This window comes from Drosophila bipectinata, chromosome XR (genome assembly GCF_030179905.1).
Source record: "Drosophila bipectinata strain 14024-0381.07 chromosome XR, DbipHiC1v2, whole genome shotgun sequence".
NCBI lineage: Eukaryota > Metazoa > Arthropoda > Insecta > Diptera > Drosophilidae > Drosophila > Drosophila bipectinata.
The window spans coordinates 24,856,667-24,884,377 of record NC_091735.1 but is presented as its reverse complement, the minus strand read 5'-3'; the positions used below and the strand labels follow the sequence as shown (position 1 = coordinate 24,884,377).

At 36.9% G+C, this 27,711-nt stretch overlaps 6 protein-coding genes and 1 long non-coding RNA gene across 9 annotated transcripts; 4 read left to right on the top strand and 3 right to left on the bottom strand.

Annotated features, from left to right (window-relative positions):
- The first annotated feature begins 1,032 nt into the window (after window positions 1-1,032).
- On the top strand, window positions 1,033-2,528 carry LOC108123932 (ketimine reductase mu-crystallin). Its single transcript, XM_017239342.3, has 3 exons — window positions 1,033-1,839; window positions 1,893-2,090; window positions 2,397-2,528. Exons 1-3 carry the CDS (start codon window positions 1,071-1,073, stop codon window positions 2,462-2,464), a joined length of 1,035 nt encoding a protein of 344 aa, XP_017094831.2. The 5' UTR covers window positions 1,033-1,070; the 3' UTR covers window positions 2,465-2,528.
- A 22-nt stretch (window positions 2,529-2,550) lies between these two features.
- On the bottom strand, window positions 2,551-4,098 carry Nprl2 (Nitrogen permease regulator-like 2). Its single transcript, XM_017239341.3, has 3 exons — window positions 3,804-4,098; window positions 3,229-3,735; window positions 2,551-3,166 (listed from the first exon to the last, which is right to left on the bottom strand). Exons 1-3 carry the CDS (start codon window positions 3,996-3,998, stop codon window positions 2,612-2,614), a joined length of 1,257 nt encoding a protein of 418 aa, XP_017094830.1. The 5' UTR covers window positions 3,999-4,098; the 3' UTR covers window positions 2,551-2,611.
- Window positions 4,099-4,350: 252 nt separating this feature from the next.
- On the top strand, window positions 4,351-5,412 carry DENR (density-regulated protein). Its single transcript, XM_017239071.3, has 3 exons — window positions 4,351-4,563; window positions 4,639-4,900; window positions 5,126-5,412. The coding sequence occupies exons 1-3, from the start codon at window positions 4,444-4,446 to the stop codon at window positions 5,308-5,310; spliced, it is 567 nt and encodes a 188-aa protein (XP_017094560.1). The 5' UTR covers window positions 4,351-4,443; the 3' UTR covers window positions 5,311-5,412.
- A 14-nt stretch (window positions 5,413-5,426) lies between these two features.
- On the bottom strand, window positions 5,427-6,278 carry Polr3I (RNA polymerase III subunit I). Its single transcript, XM_017239072.3, has 4 exons — window positions 6,154-6,278; window positions 5,967-6,081; window positions 5,747-5,899; window positions 5,427-5,687 (listed from the first exon to the last, which is right to left on the bottom strand). The coding sequence occupies exons 1-4, from the start codon at window positions 6,159-6,161 to the stop codon at window positions 5,427-5,429; spliced, it is 537 nt and encodes a 178-aa protein (XP_017094561.2). The 5' UTR covers window positions 6,162-6,278.
- Window positions 6,279-6,573: 295 nt separating this feature from the next.
- LOC108123767 (uncharacterized) lies at window positions 6,574-8,686 on the top strand. 3 transcript variants are annotated; one of them, XM_017239066.3, is made up of 3 exons: window positions 6,574-6,983; window positions 7,209-7,702; window positions 7,831-8,686. In XM_017239066.3, exons 2-3 carry the CDS (start codon window positions 7,220-7,222, stop codon window positions 8,407-8,409), a joined length of 1,062 nt encoding a protein of 353 aa, XP_017094555.2. In that variant the 5' UTR covers window positions 6,574-6,983; window positions 7,209-7,219; the 3' UTR covers window positions 8,410-8,686. The 3 variants fall into 3 exon arrangements, with proteins under 3 accessions (XP_017094555.2, XP_017094554.2, XP_070132382.1); XM_017239065.3 differs by having other exon boundaries at window positions 6,575-6,983; window positions 7,203-7,702; XM_070276281.1 differs by lacking the exon at window positions 6,574-6,983 and having other exon boundaries at window positions 7,126-7,702.
- A 1,435-nt stretch (window positions 8,687-10,121) lies between these two features.
- On the top strand, window positions 10,122-11,011 carry LOC108123841 (uncharacterized). Its single transcript, XM_017239195.3, has 3 exons — window positions 10,122-10,203; window positions 10,259-10,621; window positions 10,700-11,011. Exons 1-3 carry the CDS (start codon window positions 10,135-10,137, stop codon window positions 10,850-10,852), a joined length of 585 nt encoding a protein of 194 aa, XP_017094684.2. The 5' UTR covers window positions 10,122-10,134; the 3' UTR covers window positions 10,853-11,011.
- An 11,358-nt stretch (window positions 11,012-22,369) lies between these two features.
- On the bottom strand, window positions 22,370-25,784 carry LOC138925521 (uncharacterized). The gene is made up of 3 exons (XR_011441751.1): window positions 25,689-25,784; window positions 22,797-22,993; window positions 22,370-22,568 (listed from the first exon to the last, which is right to left on the bottom strand). It is a non-coding gene; the product is annotated as an uncharacterized lncRNA (long non-coding RNA).
- Between the last annotated feature and the right edge of the window lie 1,927 nt (window positions 25,785-27,711).

The window sequence follows — 27,711 nt, the reverse complement described above, 5'->3', positions numbered from 1 at the left end:
ATTTTCAAGGGACCTCATCAGGAAAAATGGACAAAAAATCGTAAAAATATTTTGTCTCAGGATTTTGATGCAGGATGGTGGCAAATCGATCTAGAAATCGATTAAGGTACTTCGCTTGGGAATCGGATGAGAATTGGGAAAGATATAGCCATCGAAGTGGATCCTATAGGGGAAATCCTCATTTTCAAGGGCACCCATCAGGAAAAATGGATAAAAAATCTAAAAAATATTTTGTCTCAGGGTTTAGATGCAGAATGGTGGCAAATCGATCCAGAAATCGTTTAAGGTACTCCGCTTGTGAATCGGATAAGAATTGGGGAAGATATAGCCATCCCGGTGGACACTATAGGGGAAAACCGCATTTCCAAGGGGTCTCGTCAGGAAAAATGGACAAAAAATCGAAAAATATTTTGTCTCAGGGTTTAGATGCAGAATGGTGGCAAATCGATCTAGAAATCGTTTAAGGTACTCCGCTTGAGAATCGGCTAAGAATTGGGGAAGATACCCTATACCTATAGGGGAAATCCTCATATCCTTGTCTTTTAGCCCTTTTGTTTCTATAATTCGCAACTGATTCGCAACGCCCTTTTGTTTCTATAATTCGCAACTGGTTCTGACCCCTCGAATATAGAGTGTCGAAATAATTTTGCCTTAAGACTATCTGCCTTTGTTTTCGATCCAGATCATGGAAGTGGAGTTGGCTACTTGAACTTGTGTACCACAACATTGATGGGAGTTCCTTACTATTGCACGAATAGTTGGTCTCTACTAGCCTCCATCACCAACTGAATCGGTCGTCGAAAACAAAATTTCCTTTAGTTCTGGGGGAAAAATATATAATAAATTTAATATTCTTATTTCATTTTTAAGAATTAAACATGGTCCTTTTTTTCTAAAGAGTGTGTTATCATACCGCAACTTAACTCTGTAAACTTAATAAACTAAAAAGTATTTTTTATTAAAAAATAAAAAATTAAATTAGCCAATAGATGGTATATTTTATGTAAGCCAGATCAGAGATCTTTAGAATCTCAGGTTGCGGTCTTACTATTTTTCATCACAATTCAGTCATGAATGATCAAACACCTGCTTACTACAACGCGGATGCAGTGCGTCCGCTTCTCACCTGGCCGTTGGTGAATGAGGCGGTGGAATCGGCCCTCAAGGCGGTGGTCAAGACCTCCTCTGCCTGGGCCGCCCAGCCAAAGAGAACTTTCACACCGATCGGCTCTAAGGGAAGCGATCCAGCCAAGGGTGTTCTGCTAACCATGCCCGCTTTTGTGGGAAACTATGAGAAAGCCTCTGGAGGAGGGAACTCTACTCTGGCCTGCAAGCTGGTGACCTCATTCAGTGGCAATTCCCAGCGCCAGCCCCCTTTGCCCAGGATCCTGGCTCATGTGTTGGTTTTCAATCACCAGACTGGCCAACTGGCAGCCATCATGGAGGCCACGGATCTGACCACCAGGCGGACAGTAGCCGCTTCGTTGGTCTCCACCAAGTACCTTTACTTCCGGCGGTTCGGTCCAGATGCGGAAGTGAAGCGTCTTATTACGGTGGCCATTGTTGGATGCGGGGTCCAGGGTCAGATGCATGCCCTGGCCTTTTGCCAAAATTTCCGGGTTAAGCAACTCAACTTGTACAATCGCTCCAGGGCCAAGGCCGAGGAGCTGGAGAAGCTCATTGCACTGGAGTTGGGTGGTCTAGGTCAGGCGGTGAAGATTTGTGAGAGTTCCAGTGAAGCCTGCCACGAGGCGGATGTCATCTGTGTGGCCACCTTTGCCAAGGAGCCTCTTATCCACATTGAGGACCTAAAGTCCAGTGGCTGTGTTCACATAAACGGTAAGTTAAACTATAAATTATTAAATAATAGATGATTTTAAATTTTGATCAAGCTGTGGGCGCTGGAGAGATTCACTTTTCGGAGGTGGCACCCAGTGTCTACCACAAGGCCAAGGTGTATGTGGACTGCTACGCCAACGCCGAGGCGGAGCTAGTGGGTCTGCCAGCTCCCATCACCGCCGAAGTGGGGGAAGTAATTCTCAACGAGGAGTACCCCAAGGAGCAGGACATAACCATTTTCCAGTCAATGGGTGAGACACACCTTCCTATAGCCATCTCTTTCCGATTTGAGAACGATTTTTTTGAAAATTATGCACAATTTTTGAGTATAGCCTTCTTTTTCTTTTCGAATTTTTCAAAAATTTTAAAAACTAACAACAATAAAAACAAACTTAAAACAAGAAGCAATTAATTAACATTTTTAAAATTATATTTTAAAGATAACAAAGATGTAAAAAAAATATTAAAACTAAAAAAAACCTAAAAATAAATGTAAAAAGTTAAAAATCAAATCAGATTACCATAAAAACTCACTCTAATTGAAAATATTCTTTCAGGAATGGCTTCGGAGGATGCTTGTGTGGCCCAAGCTGTTCTGGATGCCATCAACGCTGGAAAGGATTAATAAACACCAATGGAATCACTTCTCCTCTGTATATATGTGTATATAAAAAAAAAATCAATTGGAAACATAACAATCTGTTCGCTCTACAAACTATAGAAACTACAACAAGCCGATTGCCGGCTAGCCCGGTCCCGGTCCCATTCCCAGTCACTTCCAGATCACAGTCACATTCGTGTCCTTCTCGATGTCCCGCTCGATGGTGCAGGGCGACAGGCCCGTCTTGCAGCAGATCTCATCGAAACTGATCAGGCCGGTGTACATCTTCTGCCGCCCCGACGGCACCGAACCGGTAAACACCGGATACTTGTGGATGCAACGAATGAAGCGATGTTGCAGTCCAAAGATCACCATACGCCGTTCATCGATGTTATGCTGCTGCGGACACAGGCGCTGGCAGATCGCACGCAAGGTGACGCCGTGCGTCATCGAGGCGTAGAACTGGAAGATGCGCTGGACGCTGGGCAGCGTCTTGTCGGGCCGCAAGGCCACATATGTGCGGCACGCTCCGCTTAGCGCAGCGCTCTGGATAAGGTGCTTCAGGTTTTGGGTCATGTACACGTTGCTGTACTTCAGGATGGGCAGCAGTTGTACGACGCCGTAGTAGACCAGATTCTGGATGCAGGACTTGACCAGATCCGTTTCCACATCGGCCTCGGCAGCGATCCGCGCCACATGATTAATGCCATTGATGTAGGGAAGAATCTGGAGAAGAATCAAACGGATTTGGATGAAAATTGAGACATTTTTTGGATTTATTCCCGTACCTGTTGCGTGGTCAGATCCCAATTGTCCAGCGGTGCATCCCTGAGGTTGGCCAGTAGCAGGGGCACCATGTGATCCTTAACCGGCGGCGGATCCGGCTTGTGCATAACGATTTTCAGGTATATGGTATTGTCGCCCTCGACAATGGTCGCCACCTTGCGTTCATTTAGATCGCGCAGCACAGTCTCAAAGATGTTCTGCAGCCGTCGCTTGTCGTCCTCGCGCGACAGGAAGCAGGACTCCTCCTCCATCATGATAAGGTACTCGGATAACTTCTTCACCACCGGCTCGTACTGAACACTCCTTGCCCGGGAGTCGCAAACGAAGCAAAGATTGAAGAGGAAGGCATTGCGGGGATACTTCTGCTGATCCTGGATACCCACCGGATAACCCACGATCTTCACATCCATGGCGTTAACGGTGAGGATGCAGCGCTGCAGATGCTGCTTGGGTATAATGTATACATTGATGGCGTCAAACACGTCCTTGGAGATGTAGTTTTCGGGCACCTGTACATGGACAGCATTGGAGTTTTTATCAGTAACTATTAACGGATGAGCTGTGGGAATCCTCTCACCTGGCAGCTTATCTTGCAGCCCGCTGTGGCATGGAACTCGCTGAGGAATATACATCGGATCTTGCCCTCGGTGCTGCCGCCTCCGGAAGTTCCAGTTGCGGCGACTCCTCCCGCCGCTCCTGTTCCGCCGGCCGTGCCGCCACCTCCGCCGCCGCTGGTGCTGGTGGCTGTCGCCTCGTTGGTGTGGGAGTGCATTTTGACTGTTGCTATCACCGCATTTTTAAATCCGACAGCGCCTCGATCCTCAAATCTTAGTGGATTCCGCCTTAAAGTTCTTGCTCATCGGTCAGTGCAATATGGCCACACCAATATGGCCATAAAATACCAAATTCATGTTTTGGTATATTTTCAACTTTTACCCGCGAAACTTTAAATCGAAATAATGATTAAGATATTAAGATTATTAGATTATCGGCATAATTATTAAGGCTTTTAATATTATTTAGGTATCGCGATATTTATTAAATATTTATTATCGCGCACTTTTTTGTACCGATTGTTATCGATAGTGTCGCTTTCGTGTTTGCCATCCTTGGATGTCAGTGACCTGCCGCCTCTGGTCACATTGTTGCAAAAATTGTGGCCCAGCCGGAACGTTAACAATTTTATTCATAAAAACTAGCGAATTTAAGGAAATAAAATGACAAACGAAGACGTCGCAGTTAACAATGTGGCGGATCGGCTCCAAGTGGGCCCCCGCGAAGGTGTAACCTATCCCATTAAGATGAAATACTGCGGCCACTGCACAATGCCCATCGAGGTGAGTTCCAGTCTTCCAAAATTAGACCATAATACGGTTATATCCCTAAAATGTCATTCAAATCGGCCAATGTAGTACTGTGAGTACTACCCAGAGTACGAGAAGTGCAAGGAGTGGCTGGAGCGCAACATGCCCGATGACTTCGAGCGCCTGAAAATCGAGGAGGAGTCGGCATCCGCTGACGGCGCCGATGATGACAAGAAGCGCCAGAAGCGCGGCGGAAAGGGCCTGCTCCGTGTCAAGAAGAAGGAGGATGTGCCGAAGAAAATCTGCGTTTCCAGGGCGGCACGTGGCAAGAAGAAATCCGTGACCGTTGTTACAGGACTGAGCACTTTTGGTAAGTTATGTTATAGATTCTGGAGATTCCAAGATGTACACGCCCAATCAGACTCCTTTCATCCCGGATATAGTACTTTCCCAAATCCAAAAAATTAAAAACTGCCAAGTCATTGCCATATTTCCATACACAAGGACAAGTTTTTTTTATGAAATTTTATCGAGTTTTCTTGCATATTCTATAACCTTTTATTAGTTTTCCTAATATTTCACAATTTTCTTGTAGACATTGATCTCAAAGTGGCCGCCAAATTCTTTGGCACAAAGTTCGCCTGCGGATCTTCGGTTACCGGCGAGGATGAGATCGTTATCCAGGGCGATGTCAAGGACGATCTCTTTGACGTTATTCCCGACAAATGGTCGGAAATCGATGAGGACGTAATCGAGGACTTGGGTGATCAAAAGCGTTAGCTTCTCTAATTAACATAATTTTCTATTGTTTAGCTTATTTTGTACGCTACATCAACAGGCAAATGAATTAAAAAAAAATTTAAAAAACGTTGAACGACTAAATCCCCTAAACTGTGTCATTTTTGTGGCTGCTCTTCCCTACTGTCCTTGTTATCCACCTCCATAGGCTGGTCTGCCGAGGTGGATGGCTTTTTCGCCGCTGCTGCTGCCTTTGCGGGCTTACTTGTGGCTTCTGTTGCGGCTTCCTTGCCTGCAGCAGGAGCTGTGTCCTCTTTGGCTTCCTTATTTTCGGGTCCACTGTGGAAGTGTTTGTAACTCAGCTGGATAATCTTCTCGTTCTCCTCGTCCGTCAAGGGCACCTTGTTGTCGTCAATGAGCTGAAAGTATTGAAATATAATAAGCTAGTCCCAATACTACAACTTTTCGTAATCCTCACCAGCTGCGTGTGAAGAGCACTTGTTGGCGGATCGTTGACCATTTGGAGTATCTCGTGGGATTTCAATCGGTAGCTGGACAGATCCTTCACATAGTTTATGATGGATTCCCGGGTCTGGGTTTTGCACGGCGAGTCCTCCAGATATTGCAGCGCCTGTTGAAGTTATTAGGTACTCATTTTTATTAAATAATTTATGAAATATTTAATATTTATTTAAAACCTCATAGGTTACAGTTGCCAGGTTCCTCATGCCAAACTTCTTTTTTGTGCTCTTGATCTTTTGGAGAATCTTCATCACCTCTAGATTCGTCAGATACGAGTATGTGGGATTGATGCTGGAGGGGCAGACCAATTTAACAATAATTGGCTTATTGATATTACAATAACAATTTGAAGCATATTCTTACGTTTCCATGTTGTGGTCGCAACGGCAACGTAATGTTACCGTTCTAAGGTGACGTCAATAATACCAAAAACAACTACCACGTGTGCGTTTTACAACACCTGTTTAATATCGGTGAATGAATAGCACCTGTTGGAGATGTTTTTGCAAAGAAAAGCTTTATATTTAAATAACATTTTTTATTTTCTGTAAATATGATATGAAATATATATTATTTAATATATATTTTACCGACTTTCTGCATTGTTTCAATATGCTTTGATGCTATTTTTTAACTATAAATAATACATAAGTGCTATATTTTTAATTTAGACAAAATTAATTAGAATTAAGTATTACTTTTAATTAATATTTATATTTAATACTCTCCTACTGACTTTACTCCTCTCTAAAACCTGCACTTTCCAACACCGTTCATGAGGCAGCATTTTAAATCAACGCGTTTTATTTATTTGGTTCGCCGGCAGCCGGCTTTTTTTGCGCTGAATGTGAAACAAAACAATTTGATGTTTTTTATGAAACAAGTAGGCTATGCATTGTAATGTCAAATTGTGTAGCTAGAGAATTTCGGTACAAACGGTCATTCGTAATGCAGAACTACGTACAATACGTAATACGTACAAGTCCCACGTCTAGAACCTTTTCTACGGGGTTTTCTATTTTATTTTTAAATATTACAAAATTTCAATTAGCATGAACAAGACTGAACAATAGTAAACGATCTACAAGTAACATACGAATAGTTAAATTGTTATTAGTTAAATAAATCTGACCGTTCTGATAAGTACGCGCGCGCTTTCCTTTCGTCTAGTAAGTGTTATTAGTTAAATCCAGGTAAGTGGTTGTTGCTGTTGTCCACCATTGGGAATGCCCGATGCTGTTACATTTACAGTTATTTCGTGTCAGAAGTAACTGAACTTAGTCGTAGTCGTAGTGGCTTTTGAAATTTAATTCGAAAGACTTGTGACAGCTTTGGGGCATTACCTGATTGGGATTCTGTCACTACAGTCTGATATACATTATACATATATTTTTAATATTTTACAATTTAAGAAATAGAAGCCACAATCATGATTTCAACCAGCGAGACTTCTAAGAACAAAGCCCCGAAGAGACGCATCAGCGATTCTCTGAGGACTCGTCGTATTCGCCGTCTAGGCTCGGCTGTCGATCGAGCCGACACCAAGGAGAACCACCGCTCCGCCGATCTCGCCGTGGTTGCTGCTTCACCTCAGGGCCCGTTGCCCGAACCGAATATTTATCCGGAACGTCCCGGTTGCGGCCAGTATGCCTGGTTGATAGGTCTTGTGGCTGTCTTGAGCGGCCTTGTGCTTGCCAGTATGGCGGACCTATCGGGATTATCGACCGACACCATTAGTGATTTCGTAGACAGCTATTCCAATCAGTACAATGTAATTATTCACGAGCGTCCCGGTTACTGCGAACGCCATGCTCGCTTGGGTGCCATGGTGGACCACGCCTGGGATCAGGTGCTGAACCAGCCGGATGCTCTCGAGAAGCTAGAGCTCGCCTTGGACAATACCACGTTCAATGTAAGTAGGCTTTCACATAATTTTCAAATAATTTCGGCCATGAAATCCACATCTAAAATGTCGAGTGAAAGCAGAACCCTTCCTATGTGTGTATTCCCAAGCCCAAACCCCCACAATTCCTCTTGCAGGCCATTGCATTGATAGGATCCTCGGGTGTTGGAAAGAGCCACACCGCCCGTTTGCTGCGCGAAAAGTTCCCGTGGCCGGAGAATGTTAAGACTGTTGCCTGGGACGATTCCAACGCCCTGGCCCTCATCCCCAGCATCCTCTCGCACCTGAAGCTGTGCGGGCGCAACCTTATCCTCGTCGATAACATGACCCCCAAGGACATACGCTACGTTCCCTATATCAACGGCTTGATACGCACTCATCCGGAAATCGCCAATGGAACGGCCAACAAACCGAGCAAGAAGTACGTGACCATTGTGTACATCATTAGCCTGAACCGATTGCTGCCCGATGACGAGTTCCAGGCCCAGAAGATGGCCGTGCAGAAGCTGATCAACACCCATCTGATCAACTACAATGACTTGGAGCGCTCTCACGTCGAGGACTGCATCCGCCGTACGGCCCGGGTCGAGGGCATGGAACTGACTCGCGATCAAATCCTTGATATAATCTATTCCATAGATTACATAAATGCCGGGTGCAAGCCAGTCCGTGCCAAGGTCCTGATGTACGGGACGCCCGTCAAGCAAAAGCCATAGGCTACTCGATATTTAATAGTTCGACTAGGAGCGCCGTTAGCGACTTCTATTTTAGTTATAAATTAACGTTTGTGTAGTGTATATAAATTTAGAAAATGCCATGACATTCCTAATAGGATAAGCGACGCCAAAGGACCTGCTAGACAGCGATTGTGAAGACTAGAACTTTTGAAGTTGGTAGAACTATAGATAATAATGCAGGGATTTCAAATCTGGTATGTGCGAGGCTTAAACTAGGCATCAGAAAGAATAAAAAAAATTATTTTTGGAACTTTAAGAGCCTCTGAATTGTTTTTTTTTTTTATTAACATTTAAGAATCTTCCTTGAAGTATAAAAAATCCCTACTTTAAGTTTAAAGTTTAAGTCGTTTTTTATTGAAAAATATTTTTCTAGTGACATTTTTTAAGTTTTTAAACGAAAAAGTTTTTGTGTTTTCTTAAATTATAAAGTAAGAGATTATAGTTATAAGAGAAAACTTATAAAAAATATAAGAAAAAGTTTTAAAAATTTTTAACAAATATTTTTAAAACTTTCAAAAAGCTGATAATTGTTTTTTATTTTTACAATTCGGTTCTAAGCCGAACTTGGGCTTAAATTGTAGTTTTATTTTAAGAATTATTTTTAAGATCTTGAATATTAGTTGTATTATTTTAGAGACTTTGTAGAATTTGTGGTGAATAGTTTTTAAGTTTCAATTTTTGTTTTTTTTTTCCAACTAGACTGTATACATGTCTTCTATAAGACCTATTATCTATATCTGTATTATATCTGTATATATTAAAATTTCCATCTATAGATTCATTTCCCCCACTTTTTATAAATATTGCTAAATATTTTCATTATTTTAGGATTCAATTTTTCCTATTTTTTCCAACTAGACTGTATCCTAGAAGACCCACTTACAGGATGCTATATATTTTGTCTATATATTTAGATTTAATTTGTTCCTTTTTTTTGCCAACTAGTCTGTATCCTAGAAGACCCACTTTATAATTCCCATCCATTGATCCACTTGACCCACTTTTTGTGAAACTCCAAAAAGTATGCTATAGTTTTGCAAGCCAAACCCTTTCCGTTCTGGATAATCGCTTGTGGCCACGCGTTATATTTTGCATTTTTCTGTTTTTGTTTTGAAACATTTTTGAGGTTTCTGGCTTCTGGCTGACTGACTTTTGCCTTGTTTGCGTTTTTATAGCCAACGACGAAAAAAAAAGAAGCTACCCCGTGCTCCAATCTCTGTTATCGGGCGTCGTGTGGCGGCCCGATTTAATATTTTATGATGGCCCTGGCCTACAAACAAATAAAAAATCATAAAAAATACAAAAAAACGGCACACCAGAAAATTCCGACTCAGTTTCCCAGGGTCAAGTGCGTATAGTGTTATTTATTTTGTTGTCCCGCAGGCACCCGCGCACACGACGTATGCGTGATGGGCGGTTGCATTGAGACGACCCACTTCCGGACGCTCCGGAGGCCGACTACGCCGGACGCATTTTGATTTCCCTTAACGTACTACTGTGCCACTCTGCTCCGTATTTCAATTTTTTCCATGTTTCGTTTGTTTTTTGAGGGTGCTACGATAACAGAATCTCGAATCGCATCGGCATTTAAGTTAATTTGGCAATTAGCTAACAATGGTTAATGGCTTAAATGCTCTTTGGCTAATTGCCGGTGGTGGCTATAAATATGTTGCACATTTCATGGAGACTTTTGTAATTAAAACTATGAAGTATTTGTTGGTTTGCAGCGTTGGCCTGGCGGGTATCCTGCTGCACCTCCTGCCGCCATCTCAGGTGAGTTTTTTTTTTTTTGCTTTCGAAATAAAACTAATAACTCTTTTCTTCACAGAGCACTTCGTATGAAATCATTGGCGATGAAAGGACTATGAATTTTATTTGTGACGATGAGGATAATCGTGGCAATGTCCCTCTGCGTAAGATCCTGGACACCAGCGGAGTCCACTTCGTAGTGGCCGATGACATGGAGACTCTGTACTATACGGGTGATGTGAAAATGTTGGACAACTTGGTCCGAGGACCGATCACTATGGAAGTGGATGTGTATCGCTGGCAGCGAAGTCAGTGGCTGCCCACAGGACTATCTCTAAGGCGGGATAATTTCTGTGAGGCCCTCAAGAACCCTCGAGAAATTTGGTATCCGATTCTCACAAAAATTGGCATAAATGTGAACTATTGTCCTCCCAAAAAAGGGGTAAGTCCGGATAAGATTTTATTCTTTTAATACTCTTGGATATTTTCTGGGTATTTTATTATACTTTTTACCATATAGACTTCGTATACCCTAACGAATGTGAGCAATCACGTCTTCGTTAAAAACATGCCCTTCGCAGATGTCGCCGGCGATCTGAAGGCTGTGGTGCACTTTGGTAACGGTGGCAGAAAGACCTGTGTAGTAATTTACCTCAAGGTCTACACCCATTGAGGCTTTTGGAGGCGGTTTGTGGATCTGGGAGATGGGAATCCGTTTCTCTGTTTGCATAGTTTACGGCACTAGCTCTGCTCGACTTTTTATGGCCAGACTTTGTCATGTTTGCTTAGCTTCAATGGCGCGTCCCCTGTTTATGGTTAAATAACTAAATGATTTGCAAATAAAAGCGAAAAAAAGCGAAAATTATTTCATATTCATGCACTCGAAACAGAATGCCAGAAATGCTGACTGCTTTACAGCTTGGTGGTGCCTCTATTTAGATATACCTTGGATTTTTTGGGTTTTTTTAAACCATAAAAGGGTGATATTTATAGACTTTTATGATTATACAGAAAAGTATGCTTTAAAAATGTATATTTCTTCAGACCAGTACCGAGTATCATATAGTTTGTTGTTTAAAGTTGATTTGTTTTAAATTTTTTGTCTATTTGGGGTTAGTGGCTCTGAAACGATAAGCCCCAAAAAAAATATTAAAAAAACTGGTCACCTTAGCCCAGTAATCCGCTTCCAGTATTTGCCAGAAGCTCAAATGCGGCGCCATCCATAACCGAAACCACTGAACCACATTCGCCTTTGCGCGTGACAGTTTTTCCCTCAAATACACACACTCAGAAAATTGTTGTATATCTTCAGAAATTTACAATGTTTGCTGATGGTTGTTCCTACTTCTTGTTTAATGAATATATTTAATTCGTGACGAGTGCACGTGGTCGGTTGGGCGTTGCGATTGCATTTGTCATGTGAATCACTTTAAAGGGGGTGCTAAAAAATGGTATAAACATTTACTTTTTTTTTTTAAATAGCCAAAGGCTCATTAAAATTTTTATGGTTTTTCAACAAAATGAAAAATATTTATAAACATATTTGATTAAATAATAATACTAAAAAAAAGGCCATAGAAAGAAAGTTTATTTATATAAATATCTATATTATTTTAAAGTTTTTGGTGCTAAAAGCTTAAGCAAATATTTATTATATATTTCTCATAACTCTTAGCAACGCAAATAAAATTATTTCTATTTATTTTTTCAAAAGTAAAAAGCAGTAAAAGCTCTTATGCTAAAATTTCAAGCAAATATTGGCTTCAAATGGATCTTATTTCATTTGCATAATACTTTCAACAGTGCCATTATTTATTTTAATTTCGAATTCTAAGCAAATAAATATTTTAGGCTGTGTGTCAAAATATGTTTGTAAATATTTTGCCCAAACGAGTTTTGATTTCAAAATCAACTTTCAAACCATTTTAATGAAGTAAACATGATATAATAGAGTGAATTAAATGGTAATTAATTAATTTCTTACCCAATCTATTTAAATATATTTTATTTAAATTTTAACATCTAATCGCTCCATTATCAATCAATTTAATTACCAATCTAGAGCATTACGAAATATCTCACTCACATACAGATGATGAAATATTTAAGTCAATTTGGAATAATTAACCCGCGATTTCCGCTTTCCATGAAGTGTTATAGAATACGTCTGAGTCTATTTGTTTTCTTGACCGACGCTATCTGGTAATTGTTTGCCTCGCGTTTGCGTTTTGTCGCAATAAGAGACAAACAGCCGAGTCACAACAAACAATAAATTCAAAATATAAACACTAATAAATCCCCCCTCAGTTCTATTTGAAAATTTCATTTTGAAAGTGCATCGATAATACCAGGAATAAAATGGAAAATACTATACATAGATTGATTTTAAAAGATAACAAAAGACAGTGCGTTTCGGCAAGGCAAAGTTTCAAGGCATTCTAAAAAATTATTTAAACAAAATTTAATGGTTTCAAGCTATATTTCAGGCTTACAAAATATTTTTAAAGTTTTATTAAATTTTTATGTGAAACGCACTGTTTTGTTTTTTATGCAAATCGTTGCTTTGAATTCTCATGGGAATGCATTTTAATAATATAACTGGCATTTGTTCATATGAATCAATCACATTCCTTTTAATAATATTGGTCACAGCTGATGTGAGCCGATTGAAATTGTTTGCATCATAAAAAGTGGTATTAATTATCCCACCGAGTTACCACATACTGCTTTGAACTGGTCATGACCCGTTAAGAGCGGTTATGAAGCTGGATCTAGTTTGTAAGTATATTTGTAGTGTCTGTACGTTGTGTATTATATATATGACTATATGACATCAAAATTAGCAAAGATATAGACATCCCAGTGGGCCATATAGGGTGGGACCCCGCATTCCCCATTTTTCGATAGGGGTCCCCTCAGAAAATTTGACAAAAAATCTAAAAAATATAGTGCTCTCATATTTTTATGCAGATCGATGGAGAATGGCTCTAGAAGTGTTCTAAGCCATTCCGCTCAAGAATCGGATCAAAACTGGCAAAGATATGGCCATCCCTGTGGGCCATATAGGGTGGGACCACGCATTTCCCATTTTTCGATAGAGGTCCCGTCAGAAAATTTGAAAAATATCTCAAAAATATAGTGCTCTCATATTTTGATGCAGATCGATGGAAAATCGCTCTAGAAATGTTTTAAAACATTCCGCTCAAGAATCGGATCAAAATTGGCAAAGATATAGCTATCCCTGTGGGCCATATAGGGTGGGACCACCCATTCCCCATTTTTCGATAGGGGTCCCCTCAGAAAATTTGAAAAAAATCTCAAAAATATGTCGCTCTCATATTTTGATGCAGATCGATGGAGAATCGCTCTAGAAATGTTTTAAGACATTCCGCTCAAGAATCGGATTCAAATTGGCAAAGATATAGCTATCCCTGTGGGCCATATAGGGTGGGACCACGTATTCCCCATTTTTCGATAGGGGTCCGTCCCCTCAGAAAATTTGACAAAAAATCTCAAAAATATTTCGCTCTCATATTTTGATGCAGATCGATGGAGAATCAATTTGGAAACATTTTAAGACAATCCTCCCAAGAATCGGATTCAAATTGGCAAAGATATAGCTATCCCTGTGGGCCATATAGGGTGGGACCACGTATTCCCCATTTTTCGATAGGGGTCCGTCCCCTCAGAAAATTTGACAAAAAATCTAAAAAATATAGTGCTCTCATATTTTGATGCAGATCGATGGAGAATCGCTCTAGGTGTGTTCTAAGACATTCCGCTCAAGAATCGGATCAAAACTGGCGAAGATATAGCCATCCCTGTGGGCCATATAGGGTGGGACTACGCATTCCTCATTTTTCGTTAGGGGTCCCCTCAGAAAATCTAAAAAATATTTTGAGATCAATGGGGAATTGTGTTTAAGGATTCAAAGTATATAAGCAATGATATAGACATTTCCTCTTAAAAGAATATCTAATAGATATACACATTAATCATCCGCCACGTTGTACATTAGAAAAATATAATAACTAAAAATTTAGCTGTTTTTAAATCATGATAATCAGGAAGAGAATGTTTTTTTTTAATTTATAAATTAAATTTATTGAAAAAGTGTTAATATTCCATATCTAGAATCTGCGCATTGCTCATACGCCCCGTTAATTCATAATGCATTTCATTCAGCGCCTGAAATTGGCTTCTAAGGCTCGCACAACATAATTAATGAGGAAAGCACCTATAGTATAGCTATCTTTCGGCGGCACTTGAGCCATTTGTTATTCACTTTATTAATACCCTGGCCATTAAAATAAATAGTGTTACAAGAGGAGAGTCCCCATTATGAGAGTGTAAAGCAAAGCCAAGACTTAGGGAGTGTTTGCTTTGAAAAATCTGAAAAATAGTTAAGGCAAACAGGGTTTATGGGCCAATATACAAAACGGTAGCCAAGTACCTACTATTTGTACCCTGTTTTCGTGATTGTATGGACATTGTTCAGTTCTATATATTTTTGTGTGTGTGTGTTTTTTTTTTGTCGTGGGTATATATTTTTGTGTGGATTTTAGCAAAGGCTATATTTGACTTGACGTTGCATTGGTGGCCTGGCCTGGCCCTGCCCGGTGGGTAAATTGCATGAATTAGGTGCCTTTATTTATCGTATTTATATAACTGAACTGAGTGAAAAATGTAAATAAATGAGAAAAGAAAACAAAATACAGAGAAAAAATTAGAATAGGAATAGGAATACGAGTACACTGAGTACTGTGAAAATGTAGCGAATACGAGAATACGACGACTACGACTACGAATAGAACAAGAAATAATGTTACGAAATGCAAATAAACAGAATGTCAGTGCAGCGTTTAGTGAGCATTAAACGTCGTACACGAACGTTATCCGAAAGTTATAGTTGCAGTTAGATACAAATACAGATACAGATACATTTACGGATACCCCGAAAGCGCGTGCGTGTTTGTCTTTTTTAGTTATTTATTTTTTTTATTTTTTTGTTCTGATCACTAAATGAATTTTTTTTTTTTATTTTTATTTTATAGTTTATCTATTTACTCTTCTCATTGCTATTCGGTGGACACACACGTCACATTTTTTGATCTTGTTACAAGTGCAAAAAAGAAAGATCAATATTTGCCCTTAAAATAGAGTAAAGTGTTCGTCAAATACGTTAGTTGTGTGATAACAATAAAAAAAGGGTTCCATTTACTCAAAAAAAAAAGGTTAAAATTGTGCAATCTGTGTAAATTTGTTTATATATTTTCTTTACAAAAAAATACACAAATTTATATTATTATTTTCTTGTTTATTTAATGAAATGTGATTTGATGATGAAAGAAACTCTGGGCAAGAATTGTGTATCAAGTTAGTATATCAATTTGGCGACAAGTGTACGAAATTTATATTTTAAATATATACATAATACACATTAATTAATAAAGAGCTCTAGGAGTTTCTGGCAAAAAAACAATAAATTTTCTTGGGAATCTCCCGTCGAGGGCATTCAGCCCCTTGAATGGGTTCATTTCCTGCTCTCTGACGTTGCAATTTTTAATTTGTCGCATGTCGTGCCAGCTTGTCTCTTCCTCCCACCACCTCTTACCTATAAAAAATAAAAAAAAAAAGTAGAAAAAAAAAGCGAAATCATCCCACCACCCACTCTCATTTGATTAAATAAAGAAACAGCATTTAATCAAAATGAGAAGAGCAAACACGCAGAGTGTAAACAGCGAGTGCCGTTCGCATTTCGCTTATTAAGTAAATAAATAAATGAGAAGAGTATTAAATTAATTAAATAAATAATATTTTCAGGAACAAACAAATAAATAAATAACACATTTTATTGCGCAAAAAGACAAACAAACAATTTTTTTCTGCACTTTCAAAGAAAAAAAAAGAAGAATAATAAACCGACACGCAAAAGAATTATTCGGGCTTTGTATTATTGTTTTTTTAATCACAATTTCAAAACTTGGGATTACCGATATGGGATTACGAATTACGGATCATGGTTAAGCTATAGTATCGCAGGTATAACGATAGAAACACGTGACCATCGAACCCATCTTTCGGATATGCTTGGCTGGCTTGGGCTTTTGTTTGATTATTTTTTAATATTTTATTTTTATTTTTGCCCGCCGAAAAGACTCTTTTCAATTAGCTGTAAGCCATAATTGCTTTTTGGTTTAATAATAAGAATATTAGCTAAATGCCGCAATCATGCGACCACTTTTCATCTGAAGGCTGTCAGTTAGACTCTCGAGTCTCCCGGATGGATAGTCAGTCTCCGGAGTCCGGATTGGGATAATTTGTCCGAATAATTGCAGGCTCCCATCTAATTGCCGGGCTGGAGTAATTGTGGAAAAACGACGACAGACTGACTGACTTACTGTGAATATAAGGAAGAAATTTGATCGACGATCGTTTAGAATCCCCACCGCCCCCATATCATGCCTGATTGAATAATTTTGTATATTATTTTATATATTTATATAAACTATATGGTATTATATGGTAGTTATAGTAGTACTAGAGGGGGGAGGGAAATTAGAATCACTGGGTAATTGGGTAACTTCGGAGATGATCTCTCATCCAAAACCGAAAGCGGAGTGGAATTTCTCCATGCTAATTGAAGCTCAAAGTCAAGATTGAGTATCTGTATCTTGTGGATGTATCTGTATCTGTATTTTATGCTGTGAACGCAAAAATTGTTGTTTTCTTAATTTTCTCAACAAGGAAAAGAGTCGCAAACAGTCCAGGTAAATTAAAAATAATTTTAAATTTAAAATAATTACAAATAGAATAGAGTTATGTGCTATTATTAAGTAAATCCCTGACTGATCCCTCCAATCTCTGCATTTCTTTCCGTTTCTTCTTCTTTAATATTTGAGAATGATTCATCCCAAAGAAGAAAATGAGACAAAAACCATATTAAATACTAATGAAGACCTAATGAATTCTAAAACTCTAAATGAGCTTAATTAATTGGAAACTAGTTTCTAAAACTTGCCTGATTAATGGACCATAAATTCGATTTATGCTGTCGTCCGGCTTGACTCTTTTTTTATTTATTAATTATTAAATAAAATATTTAAGAGAAATCAGTGATATGTTTGCAGTGTAGCCGGAAGGCAATGCCCAAAGTGTTGAGCCCCCTTTATTTTTCTTGTGGGCTTTGTCTCAAAGTGTTAAAGCAAATTGACTGACCCCTGGTTAACCCCTTGCTGCTGGCCGGCCACACACCCACCGAGATGGCATTAACATGCCAAAAGCCAACGGACCGTGGTAAATAATACACAATAAAAAAAAAATACATACAGAGTTTTATGTTCAGGAATGGCAGACAGACAGCCCATTTATTTGCTCAATTGGTTAGAGCATGAGGTGGTTTGCTACAGTGGCCCATAAAAATCTTTGACGATCTGGCGATCTGACGAACTACGATAAATGCCCGTAAATCGTACCAACCAGTTGGGCAAAATACTGAATTCTGAATTTTTCTAGCATTTACCTGCGAATCGTAAATATTTCGGCGGGTGGAAAATTTTTCGTTCACTTTAACAGCGGTTGCGGTTAATTAATATGCAATTAGAGTTCGATATCAATTTGCGCAATAAACGGTTTACAATCCACGGCATGGCATATTGAATTTTATCGTTTGTTTGACAAAAATTGCAAATTGCAAATTGGAGCAGAAACAAATTTTTTGTGTCTTTTGTTTAGCGATCCCATTGATGATGGGTTTATAATAAAGCTTTCCATTTGTGGTTTTTCCCGGATAACATTATCGCGACTATTGAGAGACCTTCGAGAGATCTTATAATCAAGAGATTTTTCTAACTGGATTTAACTGGATATTGTTATGCCTGGTTTTCCAATTTGCCATACAATCGATAGATAGATAGAGATCCCTCCTCCTCGTGCCACCAACCACCTACCACCTATTGGGCTTTATCTCATGATCATGATCTCAGGGTGTATGTATGAGTCGTAGTCGGATATATAGTAGTCGTATGTAGACATTTCAATTGAATTGAGTCAGTCATTAGCAATTAACACTATGGACATACATTAGAGCCCCGGCAAGAATTTAATTGCCAACGAACGGCAAAAGCACCTGGCTTAATTGATCTCTCTTTTTCTTGGTTCTACACTAGGAAAAAATTAAACTACCAAAGGAGAAATAATTACTTTTAATAATAATATTCATTCATGACTTTAAAATATTCTTAAGGTTTTTTTTTATTATTTTTTTCAAGAATTCTAATTATCTTTAGTTTTATTTATTTTATAATTAATTATTTTTCCTTATGTTTTATAAACAAAATTTTTGTTAGAGAATGGCACAACCAGATTCAAGATGGAAAGCCATTCGGGGGTGCGGCTCTTGGCTTTTAGGAATTTAGCCACTTGAAACCAACTTCTGTAACAGGTTCAAAGCAAATAAAGTCAACTAAAAATAAAAAAATATATATATATGCAAAAAAAAAGTGACCAAGAAAAATGTCTATGACCAAGATGCCAGTGGCTAAGACGAAAAAATAAATAAATAATTAATAACAAGAAATAGAATGATACATGTTATACATTCTTAAGAAAAAATACCAAAATTGAAAACAAAGTTCTAGTAAATAATATACTTTCTTGGAATAAAGAAGTTTAGAAGAAGTTAGGGGAATAGTTTAGGAATGTACAAAAAAAAAAGTTTTTTCTCATAGTTATAAGCTTAAAGTTTCGACCTCTTTCCTAGAAAGTACATAAAATACGTATACTAACCCTTCCCATTTAAATAATAACTTAATAATAAAGTTATACATTTTTCAATAAAAATATAAAATAAATTTTGAAAAGCAAAAATGGCAAGAATGTGAAAGTAAAAGTTGAAAAAAAAAAACCATAGAGAAAGTTGAACTAAATGTCAGTGGGTGGTTTTTCCATCTTAGAATCTAGAAACCAGAATCTAGGAAAGTAAAGCCAAGTATACCAACTAGGAAAGTAAAGCCCAGTTTTTTTTTTCAATTAATCTATAGATACTAATATATTTTTTTTCTGTCATTCACATCTGACATATAGCATTGATCTAATGACCCTGCTAATCATGAGCTGCATTATTGCATGGCGGCTAAACATAGAAGCAAGGTTGTTCTTTAACATAATGCATTCAACTTGGACTGGCTGACAGAAACTTAGAACTTGGAACCTGTATCCAAACACAGTTCTGCCTGGCTTCCTTCTCTCAGTTACACCCATACTAGTCTTTGCATACGAGTCTGTTTTTTCGAATAGAGTGAACCCTAATGGGTTTTATTTATAGAGATCTAAGAGCCTCTAGACTCTAGGGGGTAGAGTGTGAATGTTACTCATACGACATGTGTGGTACATGCAGCGCTACTGAATGTCACGGGCATTGCCTCAAATTGTCTTCTGTCTACACGGCTCTTTCTCAACTGAATGGGAAAATAAATTAAATTCCTTAGCCCACGGGGCGTATGAGAATTTTCTCGAAAAAAATTAACGAAATGAAGTAGCGGTCAGGTGGTCTCTCGAAAGGTTTTGGGAAATATATGGGTTTTCTGAGTATAAAATGAGGTACATAATAGTAATAAAATATGTAAAAATAATTAAACCTTTTTCTTAAACTTACTTTTGTGATCTAGGAAGTTCGTATAAACATATGGATATCATAAAATATAAATATTGAAAAGAGATGAAAAATATTATGTTTTTAGATCCAAGACCTTTAATTGCTTCTTGTTTTTCGTTTTAACGGCCTACATTTGTTTTCGCTCTTGACCTTAATCTACATTTCGTATTTTTTATTTTGTTCCTTTTTCTTGCCACCATTTCTGTTTCCTTTATTTTCACTCAGTTTTCTATTTTCTGTTTACAATTTTCTTAATTTCCTTTATTTTTTGGTTTCTCTCAGTTGGTGTCCCCATTTCAGCCATTTCCTCAATGTCCCACTTTTTCTGTTCTTTCTTGTTGCATTTTTTGCTGATCACTTTTATTTGTGGATCACTCTCTTTGGTATTTTTATGCTTGGGTCTCTTTCTCGAATCCTTTTATATTTCTCTTTATTTTATTTCTATTTTTTCTCAATGCTCTCTAGGTTTTTCTTTATTTTGGGTTTTTTCCTTAACATTGCACTTTAATTTCTTTGCGACGTCACTTATGATGGAATTTTGCCAAAAATGTAGGAACATAATTAAATGCATAATTAAGATATAACTTATTTATTGTTATGGCTTTAAATTAAAGCAAGAAATTAAGTAAATATTTTTTAAGAAATTGGTCTTTTAAAATTGGTTAAAATAGGTTTTTTTTATGATTTATTAACATTTGTTCATAGACAACAGTGCGTATGAGTAATATATTGTTGTTAACTTTCTAAAAACTGTCAATTTCGTAAAACTATTTATATTCTTATAGTTTTAAATATTCAAAATATTTTTTTTAGAAATATTAACTATTTTATAACAAGAATTAAAAATCTACCATTTAAATAAAAAAGTTCTGCCGTACAACAGTGCGTATGAGTAATAAATAAGATTACCTGGTTAATTAGATGAAAATCTTTATAGTTTTGACATATTTGAATTTTAACTTATTTAAACAAATTCTAAATAATTCAAAAAACATTCTTTATGAGCTTAAAGATGGCAAAAATAAAATATTGAACCTTTACAACAGGGCGTGTGAGTAATATTCTCTAATAACAACAATTGTCACAATTGTGTGTCTTTCTGGTCCACCCTAGATCACCTGCTCCGTCTCCCCCGCCACGGCACACTTCGCCTTCCCTACCCCCCTCTCTTCTGTGGCTGCTGCAGAAACGTGCGGCATTCTCAAGGCCATTCCAACTGATTGGAATTGAAAGCGGAGTCCGCGTTCTAATTGGAATCCACTTACAAGCATAGAATCACACGGATAGTTGGCAAAAAAAAATGTTAGATAAATAATGAAAATTAAATAATTTAAAGCCAAGAAAACAAACTAACAACAAAAGCAGGAACTGAGGTGGTTTTTTCTCTCTTTATACATTTTTTTTGTTGTATTTTTTCGGGGGGATCAAGAAACTGCCAACCCTGAAAAGACAATCACATCGCTCTTGTTAGCCGGTTCTACAAATGCCATGTGTACGCATTTATGGCCCAAAGATATAAACACAAATACACATATCTCACTATCTATCTATACTATATCTATTTCAACAAAAACAAACATACTTGGGTTGTGTGTGAATTTTTATTTCTTGCGAAATAATCATGTACGGACATTTTGAATTTCAAGAGACATCTTATTAAATATTCTTCGTGTCGCTGTTGCTGCTTCTTTTTCTTCTTCCTTTGGCTTAATTTTTATACCCTTGCAGAGGGTATTATAATTTTGTCCAAAAGTGTGCAACGCAGTGAAGGAGACATCTCCGACCCTATAAAGTATATATATTCTTGATCAGGATCACCACCTGAGTTGATATGAGCATGTCCGTCTGTCCGTCTGTCCGTCTGTCCGTCTGTCTGTCTGTCTGTCCGTTTCTACGCGAACTAGTCTCTCAGTTTTGAAGCTATCGTCTTGAAACTTTGCACACACCCTTCTTTTCCTTGCACGCAGTATATAAGTCGGAACGGCCCGGATCGGCCGACTATATCCTATAGCTGCCATATAACTGATTGATCGGAAATGGTATAACTTTGGTGTTTTTAGAGTTAGAGAGTTCAAATTTGACATGAGAGCTATTTTTGGCAAATTATTGTGACATGCCAAATTTCATAAGGATCGGCCGACTATATCTTATAGCTGCCATATAACTGAACGATCGGAAATGACCTAACTTTCGTGTTTTTGAAGATAGAAAGCTGAAACTTAATACAGATTCTATTATTGGCCAGTTGATCCGACCTACCAAATTTCATTAGGATCGGTCGACTATATCCTATAGCTGCCATATAACTGAACGATCGGAAATGGTACTTGGTAGAAATATCAACTTTCGTATTTTTGAAGATAGAAGTTTGGGACTTATTTTAGATTTTGTATTTTAGTAAATTGGTTTTATTATGATGTAATCATAAGGATCTGCCAACTATATCCGATGTTTGCGATATATATCCGGTTTTAACTGCAAGGGTATATAAACTTCGGCTCCGCCCGAAGTTAGCTTTACTTTCTTGTTTTTTATTTAATTTTTGAAGTAAACAAATCGGTCAACGGGCAACGGACTCAGGCACGTTTTTTTTTTTGTTGCCAAAAAAACAAAAGAAATAAAACACTCGTATAAATAAAACTTCCGCAATGGCAAAAATCTTGGCTTTGACTTCTTCTCACTTTGTTATCGTTCACCAGATGGCCCAAAGATGATTGCCTTTTCGCTTAATGCACTGGAAACAACAAGGGGGAAGTTTGTTTTTAAAGTTGGGAGATGGAAGGAACATATTTGGAACATATTTTAGTGTTTAAATTATACAAAAAACATAAAACAATGGATTCATTTTTAAGAGCTTTAAAAAAAGGTTTACAAAATTAAACATTTAAATCGAATTAGATATATTAGATATTTAGTTTGGTATTTAATTATTAGATAACAATTTTTTAAAATTTATTTTTACCATTTTAAGTAATTATTCTTCAAGTAAGGTTCTTTTCTTATAAAATTCCCTTCATTGATTTTATACTTTTCACTCCCTATTTGCTCTCTGTGTACAATGGCGCTTCTTCTGCTCTGCTCTGCTCTTGTTGTTGTCACCGGGTTGGGCAATTTTTCATGAAATTTCAAAAACCCCGCCGAGTTCGAAGAACTCTAAACCTGCAACAAAAAAACAAAAACCAAAAAAAAACTCAACAAAAAAACATAAACAAAATCAAAAGTATGGATGAGAAGGGGTGGCTAAATAAGGGGAGGGGATCGTAAAAAAAAAATTTGCAAACAAAATGGCCGATTGCTGATTTTTGTTTGTTTTTTGAAAACTATTAGAAGCGGTTCAGGGGCCATTGGCAGATATTTTGTTGATGTTGGCCAACTTCAAGTCGGCCGACTGCATAAGAAGCAATAAAAGCAACAAACACATAAACAACAACAAAATACCAAACAACAAAAATACCAAAAACAACAAACATACAGAGACAGACAGACAGAAAGAAAACAAAAACAAAAAGAGCACTCGGATCACTGGTATTTTTAGTGTGTGGCGCTGATTTACAAGGTGAACCGGTAAGGTAGGCAAGACCAGTTCAAAACCCCAGCGCGGGTCGCTTCACCGCCCCCTCCAGATCCGCCCGCCCCCCCCTGGCCCCTCTTGGTCCTCCTCTTAGGCTCGATCCACCTGCTTCACAAGCATTTCAGATTTTGGCAAGAAACCTATCTGAAAAAATATAATTCCTACAAAATTTACAATATTTTCGTAGTTTCAGAATTATTTGCAAAATTACGGTCTATAATTTTAATTATTACTTGCCAATTCATTTAGTGCTTATCAGGCAATTATCAATTTTCAGTTCCTATCGCTCTTATCACTTGCGAAAAAGTGTGCGACGAGTGAGGTTTTCCCAAAGAATTTAATTGCCTTTGATCGACTTGCAACATTGCAATGATTTGCATTTAAGCAACTACACTTTATTTTAATCCATATATCAAGCATAGAATTTTAAATACTTTCCAGTTAAGGCTATTAAGATTTTTAATATCAATTCCCCAAAACTGATATCTTGTTTCGCGTCTCATGACGTCTGCAATTCCTGATGTGTTTTTGTTTAGAGAGGAGGAATCACACACGAAACAAATAATAAACAAACACAAAAAATAAATGCAAAAAAACCAGACACAGATACTAATTAATTAATTAATAAAAATGCAACTTGAAATGCTTATCGAACTTTGATTGAAAATTATTATTATTGTCGTGCGACATTTGCGGCGATGACTCAGTTTTTTTTTTTTTGTATAAAAAGATAGAGAACGAAATATCGAGGGAATTACCCTGATACTTGAGACTTTTTTAAGAGCTTTCCAAAATCTTCTCGAATTTGATTTTTTATTTAAATAAATATCCACATCAAATCATCAGTTCATCCTTCAAATATTTCTAAAATTAAACAATTATAAATAAGCTCTCAAGTCAATAATTATACATTTGTTTATTGTTCTGCCGGTTAATTGTTTTGATAATTTTTATTATTTTATTTATCGATAAGGTAAACTTTCCCACATTTATTTAATTGATAGCTGAAGGGGGTAGACTCTCAAGGAGTTTCTATATTTATGGGAAGAGTGTTTTTGGGAAAAACCCTTGACCCGTTCATTGTCCTCGTCCTTGAGTTTGTCCTTGGCCTTCACATATATTTCTTTTCTGCCTTCCCATAATTTCGATTCCCATTCCTTTTGTTTTTTTCTTCCTTTAAGTGGACTGCCTTGGACAACTGCCTTTTGGTTCACATGATTCTTTCCTACTTTGGGTTTCTTGGGTTTGGCATTTATTTTGACCCAAAAAACAGGGTCTTTTGTTCTACGGAAATTTTGGATTTTGTCTACATTAATGTTTCTATAGTCCTTGATTTTAATTAATATTGATTTATTTTTTTTCGAGCTTTTAATGAATTTTAAAAATTGTTCTTTTCCTATGGTGCTTGTTCATAGTTTCTTGTCTTTATAAGGATTAAATTTATATTCAATTATAACATTTAACTACAAAATGTAATCTCCCTTTCTTAGAGTATTAAAAAAAGTCAGGTGTAACCTTCCATCTTATTTTATTTTTATTTTTTTTTTTGGCTGCTCCCGTTTGTTGCCGCTTTTGTTGTTGCCACTTTTAAAATTATTTTATTTTAATTCTTGTTTTATTTTTGTTGTATTTGTTATTGTTGCTGGACGTGCTGCCACCGACGAAATTCAAAAATTCAATGATGGAACCTTTGTTGCTTTTTTTTTTTTGTAATTTATTGACTCGGATGCTACGTGAGTGTTATTGAAAATGGTCATTTTGTTAAATTTGTTCAACTGTCGGCACCCAGGGGGGCTTTTGGCCTACCTCCACCCATATTATTATACATATATATTTTTTAGGTTTAATGTATTCAAACATTGAACTTTTATTTACAGTGCAACTGACCATAAATGATGAGAATGATGGGTAAGGGAGGGTGGAGGGTTTGGAGCTGATCAGTTATGAGGGGCGTGGTCGCAACGGTTGTTGATTATTTTTTGTATAAACATCTTGAAAAATCATTGTGTAGATTTTTTTTTATAGTTTTATGCTAAATTTCAAGGAAAAATGTACAGCTGAAAAAATGAAAAAAAAGAAAGAAAAATAAATAAATTAAATTATAATTCACATGCCATCGGCAGTGGCATAAAAAACAAATGTAAACAATAGAAAAACAGAAATAAAAAAATTTATAATGTTAACAAGATATAGAAGTCAGTCGGTTGGACAAATGAACGGAATTATAAACATTTTTTTTTATTTTGTAGAAGTTAAAGCTGTTAAAAATGCTGTCAAACTTACATTTTTTTACTGTCCATCATAAATACGATTTTTTATGGTTTTTTTGGTTAACCTCATACTAAATATTCAGTAGCCGATATTAGACATGGTTTTATGATACCTAAAAAAGTTAAAAAAAAAGTAAGGCAATGGAATAGAAAATAGGTTTTACGACTTAATCCTTTTATAGTACTTTTCGAAGAAATTAAAAAGAAGTTAGATAATATTTATAAATAAGACGCGTGTCGTTGTCTCCAAAAATCAATCAATTAATTATCCCAGCTAAATTATTGTAAGCATTCTATTTTTGCCATAACCCAACAAGGCATTTAAAAATATTGTTAAATATAGACAGTAAAAACAGTGCAAATTACGAGTGAAATTTTGTTTTTGTGTTTCTTTTTTTTAACATTTTGTCCGGCACGGCGACATTCATAAATTACCAAAGTGTTTGGCACATTTTGATGGATCGCCACTCATTTGTCATAATGTTTGAATAAAAAGCCACAAAACACACAGATGCCGCACATACCCATGATGCCAAAAAAAAAAACAATAATGGAAACTGGTTTCCATTCCAAGACGACAGGCCTCCCCCAGACAGACGGTATATAAAAGATATATCAAATAATATAACCACATCTCGGCCCAAATTTTAATTATCTTTCATATAAATTCCTAGATTGAAACAGACATATGAGAAAAATTTGATAAACTTTGTCTGGATAGGTTGGTTTGACTCTAGACGAATTTTCAATGCCCTTAAAATGACACGGCCACACGGACATGGTTCTTAAAACTTCTGGTTCTGATCCTGTCCAAGGGTATATGTATATATAATAGAGAATAACTACGAATTTAGTTATTTAAATACATTTTTTTAATATTTTAGAAAGAGATTCTGTTTAAGAATTCTATTTTCAATAATCTTAACACATTATAAAAACTATGGTACCCTTTTCAAGGGTATACACCCATAAAACTAAGTCTGTTTCGCAAGATGTGAGTTTTTCATTGATTAGCAATTATTAAGCCAAAGGGTTGAAGGGGTTTTGACCGGGCGGCACTTAGCAAACGGATGCTAATGGTCCACTCTAATGTCGAAAGCATTAATTGAAACATGCAAACAATAAACGTATTTTTCCCGGTCAGTTCGCTGTGATCTGATCCGAACGGATCTGACTGATCCATCAGGAAGGGAAGGCTAAGCAAAGTCTAGCCTGGATTATGAATAATTTCGAGCTGAGTTTCACCTGCGACAAGATCGGGCAAATACGAAAAATATGGTGCCCATCAATTAGATAGTTCGCAAATTGTTGTTAATTGCAATTTACATAAAAAGCCAAATAAATATCCGATCAAAAGTAATATTTAATAGTTTTCTCAGTTGTTTAATGGTTTATTCTTCTCTTTTTTTTTGCCATAATATTTGTTTTTCCCTTGCCTTTTTTTTGTATTATTATTTAATTTAGTTTTTTTTTCTAAAGCAGCTGTGCTAATTTTTTCTCGCTATTGTTTGGAAAAACTTACCCTGAGAGAGTTGAAAAAACAGAATATTAAGTACATAAATGATATTTACCAGGCAGTTGGAAAGAGTTTACTACGTCAATTTGTGTGGCGTGTGGCAGCAGCTGAACAGAAACAGCAATGGGGGGTACTAAGGGGCTTTCGGGAAGGTCGTGAACAAGACCCATAGAATTTAGAATTCAGAATTTCGGAATAATAGACACAAATGTATCTCTGGTGGTAGCATTGAAATGTAGTTCGCATTTGATAGTCAAGGTCTCTCCGGCATTCAATTTTTGACTGTTTTTGTTTTATTTATTTTTTTTTTTTTTTAATTTTTTTTGTGGGTCTGTGGGGGATGTTTTTTTTCGTTTATGGTTCTATTCGGTTCTATTGATCTATTATGAGAGTTGTCAAGTGTTTTTTCTTTTGTTTTTATTGAAGTTTGTGTAAAAATAAAGAAAGTAATGCGTAAGAAAATTTAATCGAAATATAAGTGGTTTTTTTTTTTAACTAAAAATATAGTGTCTTTAAAGAT